The sequence below is a fragment of the Astatotilapia calliptera genome, chromosome 18 (assembly GCF_964374335.1).
Source record: "Astatotilapia calliptera chromosome 18, fAstCal68.1, whole genome shotgun sequence".
In the NCBI taxonomy this organism is placed as follows: domain Eukaryota; kingdom Metazoa; phylum Chordata; class Actinopteri; order Cichliformes; family Cichlidae; genus Astatotilapia; species Astatotilapia calliptera.
Window position 1 is genome coordinate 18,618,058 of NC_137439.1, and position 14,875 is coordinate 18,632,932.

At 41.8% G+C, this 14,875-nt stretch overlaps 1 protein-coding gene across 6 annotated transcripts; it reads left to right on the forward strand.

Moving 5' to 3' along the window:
• Positions 1-315: 315 nt before the first annotated feature.
• Positions 316-13,504, forward strand: LOC113010810 (BTB/POZ domain-containing protein KCTD1). 6 transcript variants are annotated; one of them, XM_080292292.1, is made up of 7 exons: positions 316-452; positions 733-808; positions 4,775-4,914; positions 7,220-7,398; positions 8,026-8,170; positions 9,331-9,636; positions 12,034-13,504. In XM_080292292.1, the coding sequence occupies exons 3-7, from the start codon at positions 4,825-4,827 to the stop codon at positions 12,193-12,195; spliced, it is 882 nt and encodes a 293-aa protein (XP_080148418.1). In that variant the 5' UTR covers positions 316-452; positions 733-808; positions 4,775-4,824; the 3' UTR covers positions 12,196-13,504. The 6 variants fall into 6 exon arrangements, with proteins under 6 accessions (XP_080148418.1, XP_080148419.1, XP_026005811.1 ...); XM_080292293.1 differs by lacking the exon at positions 4,775-4,914 and having other exon boundaries at positions 325-452; XM_080292291.1 differs by lacking the exon at positions 316-452 and having other exon boundaries at positions 551-808.
• The last annotated feature ends 1,371 nt before the right edge of the window (positions 13,505-14,875 follow it).

Here is a 14,875-nt window from a genome sequence, read left to right on the forward strand (position 1 = left end):
GCTCGCACATCACCCTCGGGCACTGATTCAGACTTGATTGAGGCAAGGCAAGCTGCAAGTGCTTATTTATACAACTGGTCTACGTCATTTGGAGGTTGTCCAAAGGGAGGAAAGAGACTGAAAAGATCACAAAGACCAAACTCGAGTGAGAATTTCATTTAAGCACATTCTATTAATTTCGTTGATTCAAGGTTAATCAACAAGTTGTCAGGGAGCACATGCTGCGTGTATACGTTAAAGAAGCAAACTAGTCAGGTTAGATGTCTGAAAAGTAAGGGGGAGAAAAAAAATCAAAGGACTCCACCAACAATCTATATAATTATCATCATCTGCTGCCTTTCCTCCCTGGCAGAAAAACACTCCATCCATTTGTAGAAATCGCCCGGGGGAACGTTACATCAAAACTAATCATAACGATTAAAATCAGCTTCTCTGCGAGACCGAGGCAATAGGCAAGTTGGAGGCAGGAGGGGTGAGGGTGTTGTAAATGCAGAAAGAAAAAAAATATTTGATTTTATAAAAACATAAACTCAACAAAGACTGAGGCACTGCTGCTGTGATCTCTTTCTTTGCTCGCGGTTTTATTTTGCAGATTGGTTTAGACTGGGGCAGAGACATGAGCTAATTGTATCCTGATCTTTGCCTTGAGGGGTTTCGGAGCCCTGGAGCAAGTATTCTCTGTATTTTGTTCTGTCTACCTTAGCCAAGCTATTGCATTTCTCACTGGTGTAGGAACAGAGGCAGATCGTGGGCCAAATCGGACGGAAAAGGTGCCCAAAAAGATACTTTATGCTGCTCTATGTTTCAGGTAAGCGAAGATTTATTTGGTTTGATTTTATTCCCGAGGTTGGATGGACTGGGACATAGAGGCGCAGCAGCTTTTACGCATGTGCCAAGCGATTCGAGCGGTACAGTTCTTAAAAAATATTTAACCACTTCCTGGCTATTGTCCCTTACTTACTGTACAAATGTATGCGCGTGACTACAATGTAGGACGTTCTGGTGCATCCAATCTAAACGAACAGCGGGCTCAGACTGTGATCTTGTCGAGCAAAGACTCTACTTATCCACCGTGTGAATTCGCTCCTGGCGCGTTTCAGATCGGAAAACATCGCCGTCTCCGTGTCTGCTGCTGCTGTGCAACTTGCTCGTAACTTACTTAAACCCGCGTTTGTCGTTTTCGTAAAGGTTTTTCGAAGTGAGTTTTGTCGTGAAACACTTCCATTTCCTGGCTGCCCTAGATCTTCTAATGAAAGACGCCATTGTGGAGTAATTTTGCCGAGGGCGTATTTCTTATTCTGTATGACAGGATGTACCTTTTACACACGTCAGTGCGGAATCTGTGAATCATCCGTTAATGCAAGCCATGTCCGCGTTATGAGATTCACATTTATGCATTTAAAGACGAAAATAGGAGCGAATTTAGTCTTTAGTCTAATCGCTTTACCACCGCGCCGTGCGTAATCAACTCCAAGGTCCGGATGCGAATCGGCACAGATATACTTACTCAGTAGTAGTAACAGTATCGACTTATTTCGCCTGTAGGACTATACTTTGTAAACAGACATGTACTCCGTTTAAAGTGTGTACTTTCTACAGTATTGCATGTGGTATCCTAAAATATAAAGATTTTTTTTAAATAAAATAAAATAAAAGATTGTGTTTGATTACTAAACATCTACCACTGGACCCCAGGGAGAATACTCAAATCCAGCTCTGGTCACCTGTAATGAAGCCCTTAGCCAGTTTCACGAGTTCCAGGGGGTGAATGAATAAAGAGAATGGTGGGACTGAGATGTTTGGTTGTCAGGACCGATCACCTGATGGCGCTGTTAAAAAGGGAAAGGGGGGAGGGGGGGAGAGAACTGTATATAGGGCTTCAGTTCATCTGTTTCACAGTGACAGTAGATTTACAAACAGAGCTCTGAGCTGAAAGAAGACACTTAACAAAACAGGCCAGAATCGCATTAGTGAAACTACAGGATCGGTTTGAACTTCATCTTTGCTTGCTCTCGATTGGAACACTGGGAGAGTGAAGGAAATTGCCTTCCCGGGTTTCCTCCGTGGCGTGAGCGATAAGCAGAGTTTGTCCTTTCCTTATAAGACTCCTAATTATTCAAAGTAACACTCAGGTATGCCATTCAGCGTGTTAGTACGAGCTCGGGAGCAGCTTGGGAGAACAAGAAAACAGAGACTGCTTTAGGTTGCCTTCCCAATCGACTCAAAGGTTTATTTGATACACAGCAGTTTATATAGATGAAAAAAGGTTCGTGTGTCAGCTTTCCCAGTTCAAACCGGTACAGACCAAATAAGGAAACGTCTTCCTGCCTTCTGAGCAAAGTATCCCTTGTGTAGTTTATCAGTTCAGCTACAATTTATGATCATCCCAGCAAAATACACTCCTAGACATAGAATACAGAGTTCTTTCATCAGTGAATTCTGAAACAAACCACCTAGCCTTTAACGAGCCTTTTCCAGGAGATAAAGAAAAGGGAGGATGGGAGTAAGGAAGTGGTCTCATCTCTGTGGTGTTTTCGACCTTGAGGTACCAGCCTGTAAGTCTCACATTAATTCTTGGGTCACAGAGAAAGAGAAAAACAACTAGTATATGGGCCTTATTGAGTAACAGTTTTCCTGTATAAAACAATATCCTGTAAATGCTTACCGTGGTATCAAAATATCATAACAGAGAGAAATGCTGTTATTGTATTTTTGTAGTGGCTCTGCCACTCCTGTGCCCTGGGATAGTTTGCTCTATGCCAGTGAACGTGCACTACAGTCTCTAACAGCCTGCGGCTACATAGCACTGATCACACTTCCTTATCTGTGATGTCATGCTGATGTACAGCTCCAGTAACTCCACAAAGAATCGTTTTCAAGTAGATTAGTACGTCTGAGAAAACTGAGGGAGTAATTGTGTGTTCCTGGTTGATAAATAAGTAAGCACTACTATGGCTTGTTTTATAGTTACCAGCTGTGTATGAAATTCTTGATCGTGTGGAGAATCAAAGCTTATCCGGACCACCGTGCTCTACTGGAAATGATTATTTTTATGCAAGTTACAGCCAAAAATTGAAATGGTGACTACACACAAAATCAACAAGATGCTTTAAAGTACGGTACAGGTTTGCATAGTATGTTCAAATGTGGTGATGTGTTTGTGTTTGTGTGGGCAACCTCTTCATTCTTTCATTTAATGCCTTAGTACTTTTTCATACTAAACACATCTCCACGGGTCATTTGAAACATACCAAATACTCCCTTTACTGTTAAGTATAAGACGTGGAGTCAGTTTGAAGACAAAGTCTCTGCAGTCATTGTTCAGAACTTATATGCTTATGTCAGTTGTCATCAAAGAGGGGAGATGTGAAAACAAAAACATTAATGACAATGACAAAAGTTTTATTGAAATGCGGTATTTTGGCTTTGCTGCAGCATGCAGTTACTTTATATTTACAAAGTATACAAAGTCCAGTGGGATATGCATTTGATCTAGCTTACAGTTTTTACCCAAACCATGCTGTTATAACAGTTCATCATTACCTTTTTCATATATATTTTATATATACAGCTAGCAGCAACTGATGTTAACCCAGAGTTTGTAGTTGTCTGTGTATGGACATTTCAAACAAATGGCCACAGGCAACAAAGCAGAGACAACCCATCCAGATTATGTAAATACCAGTCTGCCTGCCTTGAACTGAATGTTAATGCTCTGATCTGAAATGCTAATTGTATCTTGTGAGATATGTCGAAACAGTGAAGAGTTGCATTCTGGGATGGCCAACTTAAAGTCAGTCTGTTACATATGCTGAACCCCAGAAGGCCCTTCAATTATTACAACAGCAGACAGATCCTTGCTTTCTATGTTTTTGGATTAATTATTAGTGGAACACATACCCTGCTATTTCTTACTAAATATTCAACCTGAGCTACTGTAAGGTGTTAGTTCCTTAAAGTTTGAAGAAAGATGGTCTTGCATTAAAGGCCTGAAAGAAAACTGGTGAAAAACAACAGAAACAAAAGGGAGTAGCTCGACTGCTCCGGGCTTTGATGCTCTGCGCATGTTTTAGATTTGTTTGTGCATACTGTGGTGCAACAAAATTACACGAGCTGGATAAACGAACAGATTCCCTGAACACATACGTTTTGACTTCTTTCGCAAACATCCTAACATGCATGGGAGACTTCTGTAGCGCTGTGCCAAATTCAAAATGGCAACAGGTTGGAAAAGCGCTCGTGTGGCACATCTCAGGATTCGTGCTTGTAGATTCTGAGGACGCTGTGACCTTTGAACTGATTTTGAGCAACGTAGACACAGGTCCGACTAAAGGTTCACGACACGTCTTTATTTCCAGCAACTCGGGATGATTTTGTGATATGAGAGCTCATTCCCTCAACTGGCTCCCTCCAGCTCCCAACCCTCCACTTCCCACCCACCCAACCACCCGTTCTCTTTCACTCTCTCTTCTTTCTCCCCTGCAATTTTCCATAATGCCTCACAGATTTTACACTCAATCCACCTTTGCAATGACAAGGCTTTGAGGAAATCCAATTCCACCAAGCTGTTTTCAGAACTTACTCTCCACAGGCACACACTTTCTCTCACTCACTCTCTCTCACTCACACACACGCACACACCACCATCTCCACAAATTAGTCAGGGAACAAATTACCTGCATTCTGAGTGTGATCCCACGCACTTTGCCGGCTGCCTTACACAGGTCCCCTTTTGAAGAGCAGCCATGTGATTTCTCTCTCTTTTGCCCCGCAGGCCCCTTTGCCTTCTGCGAGGGATTCTGGAGTTGAATTTTAAAACTATGTATGGCTGCTGCCTGCGCTTATCAGCGCGTGCACAAGTGGCATGCAAATCAGACCAGGATCACACACCGCATTGGAGGCCTACACTCAAAGGCAAGCTTAATTGCTAATTGGGTATCTAGGTGTGAAACTCACACTGCCAATGAGAAACAGGAATGTGGATGTTTTAAGGCCAGTGGTTGAACTAATTAATTTTAATCTGAATGTTATTAAAAATTGTGGATTCCCTACATTTCTTCTGCGGAAAAAAAAACAACCCAGGAGAGTGCTGTGGCAGTACTTTTAACCGCAATTGGACATGTTGTGGTCTGGTTTTATACTCCACGATATCATTAGTGTGGTAGCTTTGCAATGCTGATGTGGTCACTGGAGGTGGTGTTAACACCACACCGCAGCGCTTAGACTTGTCAGACACAGAGCCAGGGAGAAACAGATGAAGAAGTTTAATAGCTGCTCTGAGGGTCACACCGTTGATTTGAAGGGGTGTTAGCTGGTACTTCACATGCAGTGTTTCTTTGCTGACCTCAAGGACGTTTAGTTATTGATAACATCTTGCTGCCTGTAAATAGTGAAGAGTCTTTTCCCTTAAAACATCATATTCAGAATGCATTTGGCCATCTAAAAAATAAGAGTGATGTTCCTGACTGCTTTTGTGTGACTGGAAAGCGCACAATCAATCAGGTGCTTATGGCTGGTAAGTGTGTGTATGGGTGGGGGGAGGTTGTATTTTGGGGGGGGGGGGGGGGGGTTGAATGGGCTATTGCAGTGGTATTTTTTTCTTTTCTTTTCTTTTTTTTGTCCATGTGATTGAGAAGGTTGGCCACTGTTTCGGCTTTGTCACAGACTCAACTTTGTTCGACTGATGTGTTGGAAGGCTGAACAAAAACTGCTGCTGAACAATGGGCAGCAACGTGTAGGGGGGGGGGGGCAGTGGTCGCGCGTGGAAACACTGCTCCGAAAAGGGGGGCAAAGGCCAGCTGTTCAAGGTCCAGATGTGGCGTGTTAACCCAAATCGCATCATAAGCAGACGATCGCATTTTGCAGGCTAAGGCAGGATTTGTTTCATTCCGCGAAAATGCGACACACATACCTGCCACTGAAACAGCGACAGCCCAAAAGAGCCGCGGGCGCTACAATGCTAATGTTGTCGGGGGCTTTGACTTCTCCCAGCCACTGCAAAGAAGCCGCTCCGTGTGACAGCAACGGCTTTCGCTCTCACCCCCGGTGCTCGCTATTTTTTTCACGCCTCTTCATTTTTGGCAGGTGTGTTGGAGAGGGTGAAAAAAAAAAGCCTCACTGCTTTCTCCTATCTCTTTGACCCTAAACGTCTGAGCCGTAATGGACGAAACGGATATCATGGACTTAACGCATCAGAAGGCGAGAAAGCGTCCCCGTCCAATCAGTTCCGTGGATGAGTCCGTGCACGCTTCCCTCAAACGGCTCCCGATCCGAGCGGCGGAGTGCAGGGAGAGCTCGCTGATGTTCGCTGTCAGAGGAGAGCCCGTTCCCGCAGCATCTCTGAAGCAAAATGACCATTCGGTGACTTCCTCTCCAACCACAGTGATGCCGGCGCAGGTAAACGCGTAAAAGTGTCGTGTTGTCTGGGGAGGGGGAGAGCGATTTAACTTTCGACTTTATGGAGCGAAGTGCCGGACACTTTGTTTTTTGGTAGTTTTGTTTTTTTTATTTACCGAATCGAAGAAATCATCACCTCGGTGCCCTCAACCGTAGACTGCGCACACAGTGTCAGATAGTCCTTCCTGTGCAATATACTGTAAAATGTATGTGTTGAGTTCACGGTTTTGTTTTGTTTTTATTTGTTTTGTTTTTTAAAGCAGATGTGTCTAATGTCCTGCTCACTCCTTAGTGATCGGGACACTTTTGAGGTTTTCTCCAATCTTCACTCAAACTTTTTCGGGTATAAAGTCATTTTTCATCTCAGAGCTTAACAGAAATCGTCTCCTAATGGTGTTTGTAGGTTATCGTGAGACGTTATTCTCCAAATCCTATTATAGTATTCAAATCAGGAATCATTATTGCTCATTTTCATGACTGAGATTGATGCTCCAAATTAATTTGGTTTTGGAGATTATGGCCCACAGGAGTGGATGCTTGTGGATTGTGGCAACATTCAGGTCAAGGTCGGGCTGCTCTATCTTGCACAGAAAAGGGTAACAAGAAAAAAACCCACCCTTGCTCTCCACTCCTGACTGCAGAATATATTGGATAAAGAAATGCACAGATTGTTGTCTCTTATTAGCCTTTCTTTCTTTTTGCTTTCCTAATATACTAATTTTTTCGATCTTCCCTAGAGTTGTTTTAATTGTCTGTTTCATTTGCAGCAGAAGATTACAATCTAATGTGTCTTCCTACATGCATTTCCTTTGTGCTCCCTCAGGATAATCGCTCCAGCATGTCCAGGCCCATGATCACACGGTCACCGGTGTCTCCCTTGAGTAACCAGGGCATCCCAACACCTGCTCAGCTCACCAAGTCCAATGCTCCTGTGCACATCGATGTAGGTGGGCACATGTACACCAGCAGTCTGGCCACCTTAACAAAATTTCCAGAATCTCGGTGAGTTTGCCCTGCCATACAGATGTATTTTAAGTGGAGGGGGAAGGTTAAGATCCAGGGTCAGAGGTAACCATTTGTGGCAGGATTTTTGCATGTATTGTGTGTTTTACAGGGATGTTTTCTGATGGAGCCTAATGTTTTTTTGTCAGAATTTCCTCGCAGTTTGTTGTTTATTGGTTATTGTTGTAACGCGACGGCCAGATGTCACATTTTGTAAAACTCTGCTATTTTAAAGGGGTAAACAATTTGTGAGCACTTTAAGTGCAGAATGCAGAGAGCAGACAAAGGCAACTTGGTTATTCTGACAGATGTCACAGCGGCAGTAAAGAGCCAAAGGGCATGGAGCCATCTGGAGGCTGGGAGGCCACACTGTCGCTCCAAGCACAGGCCCGCGGGTGACTGCCTCCCTGCCTCAGGCAACCAAGCACCAGCTGGCCTTGACCTCTCAGGACCTTCTTTCTTTCTTTCTTTAAGACAGATTTAGTGAGATCAAGTTTAGGTTTTAAAAATTGTTACAAGTATTGTTTGTGAGTGTAAAAAATACACTGATATGTTGTCCTCCTTCTTCCTTCCTTACCTCCCTTTCTGCTTAAATCACCACCCCTCCTCTCTCTCTCTTACGGGCAGAATTGGTCGTCTCTTTGATGGCACAGAGCCTATAGTCCTGGACAGCCTGAAGCAGCACTACTTCATTGACAGGGATGGACACATGTTCCGCTATATCCTCAACTTCCTCAGGACGTCCAAGCTCCTCATCCCCGACGACTTCAAAGTAAGTTGATGCCCATCCTAGAAACTGTAAATTCCCATCAGCCAGTCAGCAGTCCTACAACTTAACACACACAATGAATGCTAAGGCCGTGGAACGCCTTTGGTCACTGGTCCTCCCTGAGTTACTGAAAATGGTTCACATGCTGGAGAGAAAATATCAGGGCTCTACCAAACAAACCCCAATTGCAAAGCATTTCCTCATCAAGAGATGCAGTTTGATTCCTTCTAGCTACAAACTGGCAAAGATTCTTTTGCAATACATAAGTAAAAAAGCAGGCTCGTACTGAAACAATTATACTGACACCCATGGCCATACGATATCCTTTTTTCTGCAGCTCTCTGTGTTCTTGTGCCAAGTGTCCATCCAAGGTGCCTGTCACTGTATGTGGCACATAAGCAGCCCACCCCCCACTCAAATAGTTAAGCAATAATTATTGAACTTGCCCTGGGAGAAAACAAATAACCACATTATCAGATGGACTGTCCACTGTGCAAAAAGTATGTCAGTTAAAATAAGCAGAGGCAAAAGACAAGACCAAGTTCAGGCTAAGGCCATATGCTCAGTGAGTAGATGTTGAGAGGATCATGTGAAAACTGGAATGTGGTGCAGTTTAGGCCCTGCAGTGCTGTGAGTAAAGGCTCTGCTCCTCTAGCCCATGCAACCCTGTGTTACACGTCGCCCTGTATCTTCTCTACTTTGGATCTTTTGTAATTTTTCCTGAGTGGTGTCTCGACTAGGGTTTATTGTTCATTCATGTAGAACAGTGCTTTTAAAGCTTCCTTGTTCTTTCTGGGGGTTTTTTTTGGAATATCTCAGCTTTAGAAAGAAAATGACGACTTTTAACTGTTTTGCTTTTTGTGTCTTTTAGTATGTTGCTCTCTAGTATCCAGATTGTCCAGAATTCTGCATCAAGACTACCTGTGTAGAAGATAATATTGTACAATTAAGCATCGATCTAGGAGGGAAAAAACAAAAAATATTACAAAATACTTTGAAATCTAAACAGAATAATCAACAGGAACAACATATTTGATACAACCCTGAAAACATATACCATATTTACCATGGTTTTAATGTGTAAACCGTTAAGGCCGACAACTTCACATTTCTTTTTCGAGAATGCAATGATGTGAAAACCCTTCAACTTTTATATCCTACAGGACTACAGCCTGCTGTATGAGGAAGCACGATATTTCCAGCTGCAGCCCATGCTTGCTGAGCTGGAGCGCTGGCGCCAGGACCAGGAGCTAGGTCGGGTGTCCCGTCCCTGCGAGTGCTTGGTGGTGCGTGTTGCACCCGACCTGGGTGAGAGGATCACACTCAGCGGTGACAAGGCCCTGATCGAAGATGTGTTTCCAGAAATCGGAGACGTTATGTGCAACTCCGTCAATGCTGGCTGGAACCACGACTCCACACACGTCATCCGGTTCCCACTGAATGGGTACTGTCACCTCAACTCTGTCCAGGTTTGTATCCATCTATCTTGAAAACATAATAATTGATTGCAGTAATGTTGTGCTCATTTAGCCTTTTTCTGTCATAAAAAATTAGTTATGTCTGATTGCAGGCTTTCTTTTTTTTATCTTTTTTAATCCAATCAAATTACAAGAACGGCCTCGCAGAAAAATGGGTGCTTTGATGAGTTCATCAAAGCGCTAATTTAGAAAGCTATCATTACACAAGTCTACCACCATCTTTACTTTCTGTGATTTGTATGGAATAATAATGTTGACTGTAACTGGAGAGCTGAAAAAGGGCTGAGCTTCAGTACTATCCACTGATGTAACACTATGTTTTTGGATGGTTTTGAACATATAACATTGCATCACACAAAAATGAAGCTGTAGGTGTGCTTCATATGCCAAAAAAAAAAATCAGTTAATCTGGACTTTTGGTTTTACATACAGTTTGAAAGGTCTCTGTTCAACCCATTACTTCAGGTGAAACCATGTCTCACAACCTATAAACATTTTATTTTGGTCTCTTGGTCTAAAAAGTCATTACATTGGCCAGAGTCTTCCACCATGTGCTAGATGGTTTAAAGACTGAAAACAGAGACCAGAGAAGCTGAAGGAGCCTCTCAGCCCATTTCAAGTTTGTTGTGAATTATTTGAACAATGATGACCAAAACGCCAGCTTACAGTGGGCATTAGGGCCAAACTAATGAAAAGTGATGAGAAAGTTGTTAATGATGGGAGTTTTACATAGTGGAACAGCTGAGACCTTTATCAGTGGTGCAAAAGGAAACTGTAAGGAAGAAGAAAGAGGAAGTTCAGCGTGTAATGAAAACACAAGTCAGTAACTCTGAGTGTCTTAGTGGATCAACAGATTGACGTCCATTTTAAAATAAAATCAAGACTTTGATGGTGTTCTGTTCAAGTATTGTTTCTGCGTATAACATCCGAAAAGCATTTGGCAAGATTTCCTACTAAGAATTGGATGCCTTAGTGAATCAATACCAGCAATATCTTGAGGTTGTGCACTTCTGATATATTAGTTTATCTTTGTTTATTAAAGTTAACTTTGCCTTTGTAAACTCTTATAAGTTATTAGGGGTGTTATAAATCTAAGGGTTGGGAGTCTATTCGAACACCATTCATTACAAGGAGATAGAAAATAAGTTTGTTGTAAGAACTAGAGGTCAAGTTTCAATTTGCTTTCTATTAAAATATGATCCTTTCCCAGGAACTGTGTTTTTACCTGAAACTAATACATGCAAAACTGAAGCTTTTAAAAAATAGGTGTATGCTGCACACACAAGTAAGCCTTTACTCAACAAAACACTCTTTTTGTGTCAACCTCCATTGTTATTGTCTGCATGTATTTGGCAATCCTGCATTTCCCAGATTATAAATTCATACTCCAATAACTCATTGATGGTAAAATCCTCAGACATGCATCCATAAAGGATGAAGTAAAGGCATATTTGAAAAGATTTTACAATGATTTTGGACTATGTCTCCGTCTGAGGAAGTCAAATCACCGCCTCCTTCCCAAAAAACACACACACAAACCAGACTCTGGAGTGTGTGTGTGTGTGTGTGTGTGTGTGTGTGTGTGTGTGTGTGTGTGTGTGTGTGAGTCGTGGAGAGCAAGCAAGAGAGTGAGCATGCTCCCTAGCAGGTTGTCCCCAGGCAGGGCCCATAATCCTGTTTGGTTATTAAAGCACGCCGGCGGTGAATGCTGTATCTGCGGCTAATGGAGGCAGGGCGGGGGGTTTGAGAGAAGGAAGGGGAGCAGAGAGAGCTGCCAGCAGTAGGGGGACCTTTGTAGTTTTGGTGAAGGCTTGGGCCTGGGGGAGAATTGGGGAGAGGGTTTTTTTTTCCTGAGCAGCCCACACTGAGCCAAGTGGCAGAGAGAAAGCCTCACTGCTCCCTGGGGCCTCTTCGATGGAATGTGATCCTACAACCCCCTGGACACGTCTGTAGATGTCTGCGAGGCTGTGGGATCAGGAACAGCTACACACACATAGACAAACACACATATACACTAGAAAACAATGAAAATGAGGTATGAGGCAATATGAGAGGCTCTTGGTTTTGTGAAAGTCTTGTGAAAGTCCCATCCAAATTCCCGTCACAAGCCGTATGTTGCTGCTACTTACTCCCAAAGCTGTTTCCAATGCTAGACTAAGGCAGCAGCACATAATTGGAGGAGTTTTGGGTGATTGAATGCTCTTCAGCTTTGCAGCAGTGAACAAAAGGTTAGTGGTTAACAATTTAGCATCACTGTTGTAGCGACTCCCTGACTGGCTTATCACACTGACTTTTACCAAGAAATGACCAACCGTGTGCATTTCCTTCTATAATCAATATCTTGCTTCTGACATCCTCCCCCCTTCTATCTTGTTCCACATTTCCCAGGTTCTAGAGCGTCTCCAGCAACGTGGCTTCGAGATCGCTGGCTCCTGCGGCGGAGGCGTGGACTCATCCCAGTTCAGCGAGTACGTCCTGAGGAGGGAACTGAGGAGGACAAGTCAGCGAGGGCCCAATTCAAACAGGATAAAGCAGGAGCAGCTAGACTAGAAGCCTCCCAAGCAGCAGGAGGTGCTAGACTTTTCTGTGGCAGCCAAACGCTTGACGCTGCAGAGCTCTGTGGACTCTGTTTTTCTTTGTTCCCTTGTTGATGTTTTTTGTTTTCTTAAACTTGAGAATCATCTAAAGAATAAAAATGAAGTGCAACAGGAGATTTTTTTTTTTTTTTTTTTTTTGCCATAAGAAGATACAAGATATTTGATAAGTTTGAGATTGTCCCCCTAAACCAGTTTAAAAAGGATTTATATATGCTGGATCCCCAAACAAAGTTTGTTTTAAAACTTGGAGCCTACATTAGGTTGAATAGGAGTCCTAATTTTCCCATATAAATTAAAAAGAAAAGAATTTGTTGCTGATTTTATGTGTTGCATAGCTTTTTTATTTGTATTTTTTTCAACCAGTGACTTGATTCAGTGTCGCTGGCATATTGGTTAAATCAGTTTTTACCCCTTGTTTTGAAAAGGTCACTAATGTGTTGCTTACAGTGCAGAATGTCTTCGTTGTCATAAACAGTTAGTCTCAACAACAGCATCTGTTTTTCATATAATAACATGACGTTAAATAATTACGACACCAATGAAGTGTTTTTTTCTTTAATTGCTTATTTTATTGGCCTAAGTCAAAAAATACAGTTGACATCAAAATTTAACTTCAAAGACTTTTATTTATATATATATATATACACACACACATGTATGCAGTAAGGAAATAGAAGAAGCTACTTTCGTCTGCTCTCTTATTCACAAGGGGTCACCACAGCGGGTGGCTCTGCATGTTTGATTTGACAGATTGTTCTTATTCCGGATGCCCTTCCTGCCACAACCCCAAAAGGGATTTGTGTCTCCTCAAACTGGGGATCTTTCTTTTGTTGGGCAAATGTGTAAACCACTACACTATGGAGCTGCTAGATGCAGTAAGGAAATCATTTTGTGAATTATTATGACACACCATTTGCCTCATCAGGGACTATGAGCTGCAAACCCCCCGCGTCCTACTTTGGGAATTATTTAATTGGATCAAAAAAAATTCCCTTGAGTCATGACCTGTAAATTTTCATCGTATATGTGTTTGTGTTTTTTACATTTAAACTTTTTAAAGGAAATTTTGTTGCTTCAGACATGACTGAACAGATTAAAAGCTTATTGTACTACCCACTCCAAGATCACTTTTATTTGTAGCACATATTCATATGAAGTTGAATATAAAGTATTTCTTAAATAACTGACCCACCTATGCTCCCTAGATTTGAGTAAAGAAGAATGTAGCAAAAAAAAAAGTGAAATAAATCTCAGCTAAAGTAGTTATGGTGTCTGTTCACAGTTTTTACTTTGCTGCAGGGACTGCTTTCACATGTCTCACAGCAGTTAATTAGTAATTCCATAAATTTGATTTTGCTGCATCTGTTGTACCGCTCGCAATTATTTCAAGAAACCTGAATGTATTTATGGCAAACATGATAAAAAAAAAACCCAAAACATGACATTATGTAGTGTCTTTGCTCTTTCCAACCAGAGAGGTAAAGCAAACTGCCGAGGCAATATTATACCTTGGAGGATTTATGCTGGTGCATCAGTGACTACACAGGGCATTCTTTACTTAGTTATATTGAATAGAGCCGACTTCTCCACGCAAGTCCTGTCAGTTGTACTTCCACATATTCCTGCAGGGTCAAAATCCAAAGTGAAATCCCACACGGAGCCATGTTGTCTTGTCTCCATCCCTTTTGGCAGAATCTCCACTTTCTTTGGCTATCTACAGTTTATGCTATATGTCTCCCTTTCAGGCCCCTTTGCCCCAGATTCCCTTTTGATTGACTGTTATGCTCATAGGCTAGAGGTGCAACTGTGAGTGGTTCAAAGCAATGCTCTGTTCTCAGTCATAAAATCAAAAACAATTCCTGTGCACGTGGAAGAAACTTTCAACTTTCAATTAAAAGCACTAGAATTCACTCAATTAAAACTTTGTGTTTAAGACAATACATCATTGGCTAAACATTCTTTTAGCAAAGCTAAATATAATGCTTTAAATATTCAGCTCTTTTAATTTTTATTTCAGTACTCATTATTTAAAATGACTGATCATTTTAAGCAGAGCCATTTGCTTTTTTTTTTGAAAGTTAAGTGAAAAGGTGACATCTTGGCCAGGATATATTGCTACCAGTGACTGCAGATACATTTCTAAAAGCTAAATCATGATTGGAAGAGGTGACCTTGTTGGTTTCTAGATAGATGGGCATCACCCAATTTACAGGAACTTTACTTTGGTGCAACCAAAGCTTACTCAGATTGGTCTATAACACTCAGACTACGAATACACTACAAATCAGAAAGTTTCCACTACCACCAGTCTTATCCCTCCCCTACAGGGTCTGGATATTCACACAGATAGTGGTTTATAACATTTAACACATAGCATAACATATAGCAACAACCTGCAACGACAAAGTACAAAAACCTGCAAAACCAAAAGCCTGTTTTTACTTTACAGGCCAAACAAAGAACTTAATCTTTACATTTTTAGGATTGACTTAACATGTAGATGTTTACATGTAAAAACATGTAAAAACATGTTTTTACGCACACGTAAAAACATGTAAATATAGACATGTAGTTATCTTTGTAGGTGCTGCTGGATAGATTTTGTATCTACCGCTAAGCTAAGTTAAGCTAAC